At 45.2% G+C, this 12,169-nt stretch overlaps 1 protein-coding gene across 1 annotated transcript; it reads right to left on the bottom strand.

Annotated features, from left to right (window-relative positions):
* Nucleotides 1-985: 985 nt before the first annotated feature.
* Nucleotides 986-11,899, bottom strand: LOC124796285 (glycine, alanine and asparagine-rich protein-like). The gene is made up of 6 exons (XM_047260404.1): nt 11,817-11,899; nt 10,715-10,780; nt 10,571-10,623; nt 8,033-8,338; nt 5,121-5,330; nt 986-1,688 (listed from the first exon to the last, which is right to left on the bottom strand). Exons 2-6 carry the CDS (start codon nt 10,749-10,751, stop codon nt 1,449-1,451), a joined length of 846 nt encoding a protein of 281 aa, XP_047116360.1. The 5' UTR covers nt 10,752-10,780; nt 11,817-11,899; the 3' UTR covers nt 986-1,448.
* Nucleotides 11,900-12,169: the final 270 nt, after the last annotated feature.

Raw genomic sequence — 12,169 nt, 5'->3', positions numbered from 1 at the left:
CCAACAGATAATTGAAGATGTAGGGTGCAAGTGCTAGTCTGAAATGAAGAGGTTGGCGCAGGAGAGCAATTCATGGAGAGCCGCTTGAAACTAGTCAGAAGACTGATGATTAAAGAGAAAACGATATGTGGTCAATTATTGTTTATCGATGGTGAAAACAAACCCAGTTATTATGTTTATGAAATAGCATTAATAATCATTAACGGTTTGTTTAACCTTACACTTAGCTTAACTGCGAATTATTCCTGTTGTCCTTTAATGCTAGACAAAATTAATTTCAGATAGAACTGCCAGCACGGAAACCGATTTTGTTGTCTGTTTAAAGAGAATTACTGGTTGTCTGGCTGATTGTGGAAATAGAAAATATTTTCCTTTCTTCGCAGTATTCTTCCACAAATGAGGCGAACCTGCATGTATTCAAGGCATTAGTGTTATAAAGACAAATTCCGTAGGGCATCAGAGTGAGTTGTGTTGGACGTAGGAGAGCACACAATCATATGCTGCTAATTTATATTTTTATACCAAAAATGAAATCGTAGTCGAAAGTAAGCCTTTTCACCACTCTTATTGAAAGATTGCAACGGCCTTGCCGCAGTGGATACACCTGTTCCCGCCAGATCACCGAAGTTAAGCGCTGTGGGGCGTGGCCGGCAGTTGGATGGGAGGCCATCCGGGCCGCCATGCGCTGTTGCCATTTTTCGGGGTGCACTCAGCCTCGTGATGCCAATTGAGGAGCTACTCGACCGAATGGTAGCAGCTCCGGTCACAGAAAACCATAGTAACGATCGGGAGAGCGGTGTACTGACCACACGACCCTCCTATCCGCATCCTCAGCTGAGGATGACATGGCTTGAACTATATTGTTGCCAGTGCTCATAATGCACTTCGTATTCGAGAACACACAAGGTAGGCGTTCTAAGGACTATGCATATGTGGAGCCTCGAAGGTTGAGGTTTGCACCGATATTGTTCAAAAGAAAGACGGATTTAACGTATGTATAACTTTTATTCACAAAAGTTTACACTTTCTTCAATGTGTTGTTGATACAAAACATATAAAAACATATAAGATAATAATTAATAGTATAAAAATAATCTGTAAGAAACTGCGACATACGTTTCAACGTAATCGCCTTTCTTCACAGTCGATCAGAAGCAGTATGCGCGCGACGGCCCTCACAAGTTGAGAGGCAGACAGAGGTGGAAAGACAGTAAGCGAGCAGTAAGGCATTGTAGAGCGGAAAGCTTCGGAAATAAAATAAGTTACAGGGTACGAAGTTACTGGCAACGGGCTCTGAGTTCTTCAGATCCTTATGCAGAGGCCGCTCCTCCGCCGTCCCGCGCTGCGAGCAGGCGCGTCCCGAGCACCAGGAGCCAGACGAGCAGGAAGGCGGCGGCGGTGAGCGCGCAGAAGCCGGCCAGCGTGAGGACCTCGCGCAGCGGCGCCGGCTAGTAGTGGTAGCCGCCGCCGAAGCCGGCGCCGGCGCCACCGTCGCCGTGGAAGCCGGCGTGTAGGCCGTGCGCGTGCTTGTTGGCGTTCGCCTGCGCAGCCTGGGCCGCGGCCGCCGCGTGCAGCGCCGCCTGCTGCGTCGCCTCCAGGTCGGCGCGCGCGTCGCGCAACTGGCCCTCCACCTGGCCCAGGCGCGTGCGCGCCGCCGCCACCATGTTGGACTGCGAGGCCAGCTCGCCCTGCGGCCACACATTACCAACGTGTCAACGTAAAGCAAGGGAAGTTACAGCTTATGGAACAGATCCCCACGTAATTTGCCCAGATGGACAAAGAATCCGTAACCTTCAGTGTGGGATCAGCAGGAATCTTAAAGTAGCGACCTAGAAAGGCATGGATGTGGACAGCAGATAGGTGCCATTAGGTTGGAGTGTGGGTCAGCTGCGAGGGGTGGCAAGATAGTCTGCACATTTCCCATGAGCACTGTGTGCAGGTTGCACAGTGGTTAATCCAGCTGCCTAGTAAGCAGGAGGACCCAGGTATTCATTCATCGCCGCTGATTCCGCGTAGTCCCAATGCCGCTGGTATCATTAGTTCCTTCCCTTTCTTTTCCTTTGTCCCCCCTCCACCTTTCAGTTACGTAATAGATGGGCATATTGTATTTATTAACTCCAAGAACTCTTATGACTGTGTGACAATTACAAACGTACTCAAGAAAAATGTTCAAATGTGTGTGAAATCTTATGGGACTTCACTGCTAAGGTCATCAGTCCCTAAGCTTACACACTACATAAGGTAAATTATCCTAAGGGCAAACACACCCATGCCCGGGACCAGCCGCACAGTCCATGACTGCAGCGCCATAGACCGCTCGGCTAATCCCGCATGGCTACAAACGTACTGGAAGCTAAGGTAGACAGTTCAGTAAAAGCTTGGTAAGGACTCTAAACATAAATCGAAATATGTAAGAAAATGGAGTTAGCAAATGGGTTGGGACAAGGTTGATACATATGTCTCACGGTGTTCGAAATATATATTGATAGCACCTTTGAAAACTTTTGGAAGGAATATCAAAGTATGGATCAGCAAGTATAGTGCACTGTTTGCAAATGCCTAACTGATTGCAGCTGATGTAGAAGGAGATATGTCACGAGTTTAGAATACTTGGGAGCGCGGGGAACGCTAAGAGTGATGAAAGTTAAACTCTGCGATGCAAGCACTTCACTGGACTATCAGATAGAAAGCAGCCTTTTCATTTGCCACAGTACTAGAAGGTGGAAGGTTGGTGGGTCCCTCGCCCTGCCTGCCTTTTATCCCTAGCGAAAAACCCACGGTACTCATTTCGACAGCAGGCTGAGTGAAGCTGTGGCTGTCTCGGACGGATTGGACGAAAAAAGAATCCACACCACTGCCCAGAACTGAACCCAGAACCCCCACGGCTCTATTCGGGTGTTCCACCCTCTAGAACAGCTTGATCACGAAGTGTATGTACATAAATGCTGGTGTAACATAATGGGTAGGAGTAAGACTAAAAAGAATCTCATACAGTTAATAGGGTGTGAAACTTAGATTGGATGGAAGAGATGATAAAGGTGTATAGAAGAAAATTCGGAAATAAATTATTGTAATTAAGAAGCTATTTCGAGTACAATGGAAATACAGAATGTGCCAAGCTACAAAGAAGTGTCTATACGGGAGCTCTGTGGGAATCACTGAGACATATGTGACAGAAGTCTGGCCAGTAGCAAAGAAACTGAAACAAAGATTCTACACTATGGAAGTCATGCATTACAGAAGCTGTTGCACAACTTTAATAACAGGTATATTAATGAACGAAGATATCAGGCAAGTAATGTAAAAGATACACTTGCAGAAAAATAGAATAGGGGCTATTGGAATACTATGGCCATATGGTACATACGAATGGTTATAGAATTCCTCAAAATAAGTGGCTGTGGAGACTTCCAGAAGTGAAACAGAAGTAGACGTAAAGGACAGAATGCAGGATTTGCAGTGAGCATGCAAGAAAGACAGATGTCAGGAGACATTTGCGCTGATAAAGAAGCACAGAGAATAGTTGATATTGCATAGCTAGCAGTACTGGCTTCAGAAGCCTGAATGATACCTGTTGCAAGTAACACACTTCAGCAAAATCCTACTAGTAATCATAGATAATAAGGATGGAATAAAAATTAAATGTCACATCAGCTACCAGCAAAGAATCACAGCAGTAGGGAGACTATCGTAAACCTGTCAGAGACTGCAGAGAATTTGGAAGGTTAGTTGAACAGACTTAATACTGTCATGTAACCAGGTTAAGATTAACATCAACGAAAACAAAATGAACGTAGTTGAATAAAGTCAGGTGATTGTGAGGAAAATAGGTTAAACTTTGTAGGCGAGGTTCGCTGTTTAGGTGTCAAAGTAACTGATGGCGCCAGAAGTCTAGAGAATATAAAATGCAGACTGGCAATAACGAGAAACAGTTTCCAGAAGCAGGTCAACATTGAATTAAAATTTAGTTCTTAGGTTATCTATGTTAGTATTTCACTGAAGTGTAGCCTAATATAGAAGAAAAATGTGAACTATAAGCCATACAGATAAGAAGTGTGCGCTATAAATTTCCGTTTACTTTGGCTTTGCTCAGTATCTCTTCGTTATTTATCCAGCCAAACTAATCTTATGTATTCTAATTCGTAATATTAGAAGCCAAGATCACTTGATGTGAAATAGTTTATTTCGTGACTAGTTTGACAGTAACTGGCAATCATCTTCAGATTACTGCCCAAACTGGTCATTTCATATCAAGCAATCGTGGCTTCCAATATAACAAAATTGCAACAATAGCTCGCCCCCAACAACACGTGTAACTTATGCATTCTTCCTACAGAAGATTGTAGGAGATTAGATGTGTAGGTTGAATAACTAACGAAGAGGGACTGACCATGCCAAGGCATGAATCAATCGTTAATTCTGAAGGTAAGACTGTGGGTAAGATTTGTAGAGGAATTCCAAGACTTGACTATAGTAAATGGGTTCAAGTGAAAGTAGGCTGCAGTAGTTCTACAATTGTTGTTGTTGTGGTCTTCATTCCGGAGACTGGTTCGATGCAGCTCTCCATGCTACTCTATCCTGTGCAAGCTTCTTCATCTCCCAGTACTTATTGCAACCTACATCCTTCTGAATCTGCTTAGTGTATTCATCTCTTGGTCTCCCTCTACGATTTTTACCCTCCACGCTGCCATCCAATGCTAAATTTGTGATCCCCTGATGCCTCAGAACATGTCCTACCAACCGGTCCTTTCTTCTAGTCAAGTTGTGCCACAAACTCCTCTTCTACCCAATCCTATTCAATACCTCCTCATTAGTTATGTGATCTACCCATCTAATCTTCAGCATTCTTCTGTAGTACCACATTTCGAAAGCTTCTATTCTCTTGTTGTCCAAACTATTTACCGTCCATGTTTCACTTCCATACATGGCTACACTCCATACAAATACTTTCAGAAACGACTTCCTGACACTTAAATCTATGCTCGATGTTAACAAATTTCTCTTCTTCAGAGAGAAGGAGTAATAGGGACTGCCTCATCCAACCAGAGAGCAGCTGAAGTTTGGTAAGACTGTTGGGGGGTCGCCGTGTTTCATGAGAGTGTGTCACGTGGTGCGCTCACCTGTGCCTCCTGCTGAGCGCGCTGCGCCTGGTCTGCCGCGGCCTGGGCGGCGTTGAGGGCGGCGGTGACGGCGCGCACCTGGTGCTGCGCCTGGGCGGCGGCCTGGGAGGCGGCCGTGGCGGCGCGCTGCGCCTGCTCCAGCTGCAGAAGCTCCGACTCCACCTGGGCGTGCGTGTCGCGCGTCTGCTGCTCCAGGTTAGCCACGATCACCTGCTCACCGAACACGACACCATCGTGTTACCCCACTGCGTGCCAGGCACTACACTCTAAAGAGGCTTCCCGACAGAATAAACCTGTCGGATCAGCAATGTCATCCTTCCCTATTTCCTGTCTCCCAGTCCAACTTAAAATCTATGAGACACTTTGCAAGAAAAACGTAACCAATAAAAGTGGTAAACATCCTATCTACATTGCCATTAGAGACTGGGCACAAACTCGAATTTGCGAGAGAGAACGGTTGACTGGTTGGGGAGGCGACCAAACAGCGAGGTCATCGGTTGCACCGGATTAGGGAAGGACTGAGAAGGAAGTCAGCCATACTCTTTTAACTGAACCATCCTGGCATTTGCCTGAAGAGATTTAGAGGAATCGCGGAGATTCTAAATCAGGATGACCGGACACGGGTTTGAATTGTCGTCCTCCCGAATGCTAGTCCAGTGTGCCTACCACTGCGCCACCTCGCTCGGTGGAGGTCGGCTGTCTCACTCTGAAAAATGTTCAAATGTGTGTGAAATCTTATGGGACTTATCTGCTAAGGTCATCAGTCCCTAAGCTTACACACTACTTAACCTAAATTATCCTAAGGACAAACACACACACCCTCGCTCGGCGGAGGACTTGAACCTCCTCTGGGACCAGCACCACAATCCGTGACTGCAGCGCCCTAGACTGCACGGCTAATCCCGCGCGTCTCACTCTGAAGAAGACAGGTTAGCCACTATCACCTGTTCACCAAAAACGAGACCATCGTGTCACCCCATTGCGTGCCAGAAAGTACACCCTAAAGAAACTTCCCGACAGATTAAACCTGTCAGATCAGCAATGTCACCCTTCCTTTTCCTCTCTCCTAGTCCAGCTTAAAATGTATGAGACACTTTGCAAGAAAAATGTAACCAACATAAGTGTAAACATCCCATCTGCAATGACATTAGAGGCTGATCACAAACTTGAATTTGCGAGAGAGATCGGTTGATTGGTTGGTTCGGGGGAGGCAACCAAACTGCGAGGTCATCGGTTCCATCGGATTATGGGAGTATTGGGCCATACTCTTTCAAAGGAACCATCCTGGCATTTGCCTGAAGAGATTTAGAGGAATCGCGGAAAATCTATTCAGGATGGTCGGACGCATGCGAGTCCAGTGTGCTAACCACTGCGCCACCTCGCTCGGTAGAGATCGGCTGTCTCACTTTGAAGAAGACAACTAGCGCTCACCTTAAACCAATTAGTGAAATCATGAAAAGTTTTGATGGACGGGCAACGATATGAACTGTCCTTCCCAAGAAGATTCCAGTGTCTCACCACTGTGGCTCCTCAGTTTATGAAACTATTTACAAAAATTATAATAATTCAGTGAAGAGACAGGCATGTTCTCTTGAAATAATTTACAGAAATGTCTCATACGAAAACAAAGCTGATTTTGGTATAATACAGTTTCAGTTACTTTCCCACACCGTGATGGAAATTCTGCCCTAAAATCTGTGAACTCCAAAACAGAAAACTATCTCTGAAAATCACAAGACCAATATCCTTTCATCTCCAATCCCAGCTTGTGCTACTTCTCTAATGACTGACAGAAGTGTAAACCATAATCTTCCTGCCTTTCTTTTCTTGAAGTGTCGCCATAGTGACTTGAAACTAAGTCACAAGTTACACTTTCGTAATTTACGACATTTTTCCATGATACAGAAACTGCTGTGGCTTGGTACATTTAGCTGGTAGAATTATGCTGAGTACTATAAAAGTTTTGTTACTCTGATGAAGGGTACCAACCAAGACAGCTGAAACTGTTGTTATGATTTTAGCAACTTGGCCTCCTTCTTAGTTCTGCTACACCTCAAATGTGAGGTTGATTACTGAGGAAACATTATAGCCAAAAAACTCGAGACATTAGTGTTCTATAATATGGGATGAATTCAAGATGCCGACACATGATGTGTCGTAATCATGCATTGGATGTGTGTGGCGGACATTTTGAAACAACTGAGAATTACGTTGTCTTGTCCCCGAATGCATGGCGAGATCATCCCTCTATCATCTCTTCTGGCGTCTGATTGGCTGGTTTTTAGAACAGAGACTCTAGTACGGAAAGACACGAAGGGATGGTGTCAATCTGCTGGTGGTGGCCTACAGTGAAAGTGTATTCTATTCCGTTTCAGCTGTGTATCATTACTTTGAAGTTGGTGATCACAAGTGGCACACAGTTATTGTCATAAATACAATGTAACACGATAGCTCTAAAAATGATTGCAGCACTCACTGACAATAGCCAAGCAGTCTACTGTGGTTATCTCCAGCGAGTAGAAAAGTGCTGTCAACAGATGCAGGTTCAAAATGGTTCAAATGGCTCTGAGCACTATGGGACTTAACTGCTGAGGTCATCAGTCCCCTAGAACTTAGAACTACTTAAACCTAACTAACCTAAGGACATCACACACATCCATGCCCGAGGCAGGATTCGAACCTGCGACCGTAGCGGTCGCGCGGTTCCAGACTGTAGCGCCTAGAACCGCTCGGCAACTCCGGCCGGCCAGATGCAGGAACCTGTGATGTCTTCTTCATAAGGGACACAGCTGTTGAAGACTCAGAGTGAGTACATGTTCACCTGCAATACCCGCGTGAAAAGCCTGGACTAGTGACGAGTGGATGAAGTTGCTGCACTAGGTGCTTCACGTTCAACTCTGGGCTGGACTCACCTGTTTGCCGGCGAGGGCGGCCTGCGCGGTGGCGGCGGCGGCGGCGGCGTTTTGCGCCAGCTGGTTCTTGGCCTGGAAGGCGGCCTGCCCCGCCGCCTCGTGCTGGTTGGAGACGGCGTTCCTGGCCGCGTCGACGGCTCCCTGCGCGATCGAGACGAGTCCGGCGCCGATGCTGTGTCCGTGTCCGCCGTGGCCGCCGCCGTGGCCGCCGCCGAAGCCGCCGGCGAAGCCGTGGTGGCCCGAAGCCGCGCCGAAGCCGCCGTACTCGAAGCCGCCGTCACCGCCGTCGCCGTGGTCGCGCTTCACCTGTGGGCGATACCCGTCAGCGGCCAGAGGCACGGGAAGCGGCAGCAGCACCGAGTGGCGGCGCGTCACCGGGACACGAGGTGGAGGTGTGGGGGCAATGAGGTAAGTTCGACGAGGTGACACGGGGAAACAGGCGCTTGTGGTGGGCAGGTCGTAGCAAAGGAACGTACGGGTGGAATAAATGTACTGGAAAACAGGTAGTGGGAGTACTTTGGTCTCCTCAACAAATCGCCTGTTGAGTAGAGCAACGCCTCGACGCACTCGGACATTGCTGCTCGTCTGTAAAGTGAAACACTGACTCAAGTCTACGGCATAGAATACCAGCAACGTCTCTTAAAGGAAGTTTTGCATATATGGCTCCAAGGCTGCTAATTTGTAACACTTGCTCCTTTTGTTTTGCAATAAACTCTTTATTTTACCAAAGCTGGGCAGATTTGTCACAGGGAATTATCTGCGATCGCCATATACACGAAATAAGCTTTTTTTCTCTCTGTCGATGGCTGTTTCCATTTCAAAACGATCGGTTTCGGGCAATATCGCCCACTTTCAGATCATATTTCGTAATTACCGAGTAACAGTTCACGGTCGTGTATGTCAGTCATATATGACAGTTATCTGATTGTCGCTTTTCTAGTGGTTATTCTCTAACTACAACGTATCATCTGAAGATGGGCGACATTGACCGAAACATGTACTTTTGAAATAAAAATAGCGAATGACACACAATATGTAAGAAACTGTTACGTCTGCCATATCAGTGTGAGGAAGAATAACATGTATGGGTCTCACTATTTAGAATTCGGAGAACCACTCTAGGTATGGACAAAGGTTCGAAGTCTACATGTAAATTGGAAAAAATCTAGACGTTACACGGGTTTTGTCACTGTATCATTATACATAGCGTAACCCTTGAAGTGGAGGTACATGATGTGTTGTCAACTTCTTAATATCAGATACGATGCATGCCAATGAACTTAGCAGCATTACTATACATTGTCCCCTTAAGCTGTTACAAACCAACTATTCCCATGATAATTACGCAACACTATCTCTCAGATAGATTGTAGTTCTATATCATCATACTTAATCGCAACGCCAACATCTATAGTCACTGTTTCACATTACTTCTTTCTTTTTTGTATTGTAACTGGTTTCTGCTTCTATGTTACTCTTCGCGAGAATATGTTGAATTTCTTAGCTATGTATAAGGAGCCTGAATACAACTACTACCTTCAGGCGCAATTTTTAGTTTAATAAGTTATGACGCTTTACCTTCAATCAGACATATAGTCATAGAAACCTAACAGTTTCGCTGAGTCCCACCTAGGCTCTGAAATAAGATGAAACCAGTATACTACTTTCCGTTAGTGTAACGAAATATTTAAACTGCTTTATGTCGTTAAAAATTATTTTGAATTTTGGCCCGTCAGCTAATAACAGCTCGTGTTTAAAAATAGAATGTTTTCTACATGCTTTGAGTTTAGCTATACTTAATTTTTCCGCGGCGCAATACATGAGCAACATACAAGAGAACATGACCGATGACAAGAGAGCACAACTCAACGCTCGTTGGTGTGGACTTGACACGAGTTCCACGTCGGACGTCCGACACTGCTCGATTGCGAGTCAGCAGTTATAAATGCCGATTCCCAGTTTATTGCGTCTGGAGGAATTGATTACGCTCCAGGCAGGAAAACTCTGGCAACGTGGATCTGCCTACATGCAATAGGTTGCGACACAGAACTTTAAGATGGCCTATTACAGGAACAATGGCTCTAATGATCTCAATTTGTTTTAAATTACTGAAACTGAAACGGCAACCAAAACTGCAACCTTAGGAATTACAAATGAATACTTTTCTCTGAACTGACCTTAAACGAGATGAGTGTTGCAAATTCGTTTTTATGTTACCAAATCCTACCCTATTAAAAACTGAAAAAGCTGCATTAAATGCCACACCTCTCAAGAATCCAAGTTTACGTGAATCTAGAATCAAGAAGTTTATGAACTAGAGAATTTTAAAGCTTTATTTCGTCTTAACTCTTGATACTAACTGAAATGATTTTCGTTCTCTACTGAGTAACTTCAGCGACGGGTGCACAGTGCTCCTAGGATTTTGCAGAAGCAGGTGATATCGTTTCTACGTGGCGGCACACTCGTAAAAGGACTGTCATTGGTTATAGTCTTACGAAACTAGACTAAATATGTAGCATGTGACGCTGTGATACTCACCCTGACTTCTGCTGCAGAAATTTCTGAAGGAGCTGCCTCGCACAAGGCGACGGCTGTTGACGTAAGCAAACAATATCGAATAAGGAACATTGTGTGACATAGAAATGTAATTGCAAAAATTATGACTCTGTTCTTCCCACTTACCGAAACAGACTAGAGCGATGACACCTGTGGTCTTCATCTTGTTGCTAGTCTGTATGTAGCAAGGATCTGCAAAGTATCAGTTCATGATTTACATTAGAAAATATCTTAACTTACAATTGCTTTATACAATATGGGCTATGAGTAGAGGTATCGTTAATGAATCGCACAGGAAGATAGAACCAAGACATAAAAGAAATGTAGCATAGATGACTAAGGGCATTTGAAGGTATTTAATTTATGTGCCGACAGCATACAGAATTTCCCTTGGTGACATTTTGTTGTCGACTCAGAATAAGTCATAGATGCTGTTACAACTATCGACGCTGTCACAGCTACAGTTAGCTTTGGCAGGTTTCTCTCAACAATCCAAATATTATAAAACTGGTTGGAGAGACTTTCGAATATCATTCCTGAAGGTTATCTATGTAACAACGTCAGGGGATGCCTATGTGACAATGCTACAGGATGGTCAATCATTATAAGCTGTGTACTTGCGGCAGTACACGAGATCACTTACCAAGCTAAAGTACCTGAGGATGAAGCTTTACAGCTTAGAAATTGATCGCAAATAGACGAAAAGCCATGAACACAGCTAATTTGAAAAATCGTAGGAGATTATGTAGTTATCTTTTCTCGGGAGTAAAGTATCTAGCAGCTGAAGTCCCGACTGGAAGCCACATGAACTTAAAGGGCGAGAATGGCCATGGCCAGTAATAATAAACACTGCTTCTATTTCTGTACAACGTCATGACCAAATAAATTATTACATTTTTACTACGTTGAAAATGACTCTACAAAATACTTTATGTCACATTCCAAAGTAAATGCCTGTCGTCCCCACAATCATTTAAAGACCTAAACACTACATCGCGCTTTAATCTATCGTCCCTTAGTTGCCTAGTAGTCTCGGCTGATTATGAAGGTCTTGAGCACTATATGTTAAACTGAAATATACTGCGAACGTAAATGTGCAGACGAGAAGATCTTTCCACTTGACACATACGGACACACGTTAACATTTCAGTGCGACACGAAGACATACTTGCTCTTCATGTTACTCCACGCATTGTAGAGATTATTTTCTACGGAGAATTGAACTTACCAAGAGCAGACTCTCACGAAACGTAAGGCGGCAGTGAGGAGGAAGAGAGAGGGAAGAGAGGGCTTGTCGGCGCTGTGGAGCTGCGACTGATGCCGAACTCTGCCCGTCGCTCGGTATTTATACCAGTAGCTCACCCAATCCCGCGAAAGTACCGCTGTGGGCAGCTGGCCTAAGGTGGGGACGGGGGTAGGAGGTGGAGAAGGTTTCGGTCAAGCGTCCCCACCCTTCTCCACATTCCGTGGCATACTCGTCTCTAGACTTTTGTTTGGAATCTCTGGTCCAGCGTTATTCCTCTCTATCCGAGACTCCACCGCTGCCCCTCTCGGGCATTGTCCCGCCACACTGTTACAAAA

Source organism: Schistocerca piceifrons, chromosome 4, assembly GCF_021461385.2.
Source record: "Schistocerca piceifrons isolate TAMUIC-IGC-003096 chromosome 4, iqSchPice1.1, whole genome shotgun sequence".
In the NCBI taxonomy this organism is placed as follows: domain Eukaryota; kingdom Metazoa; phylum Arthropoda; class Insecta; order Orthoptera; family Acrididae; genus Schistocerca; species Schistocerca piceifrons.
Note: the sequence above shows the minus strand (reverse complement) of the source record. Positions and strands in the feature narration are given on the sequence as shown.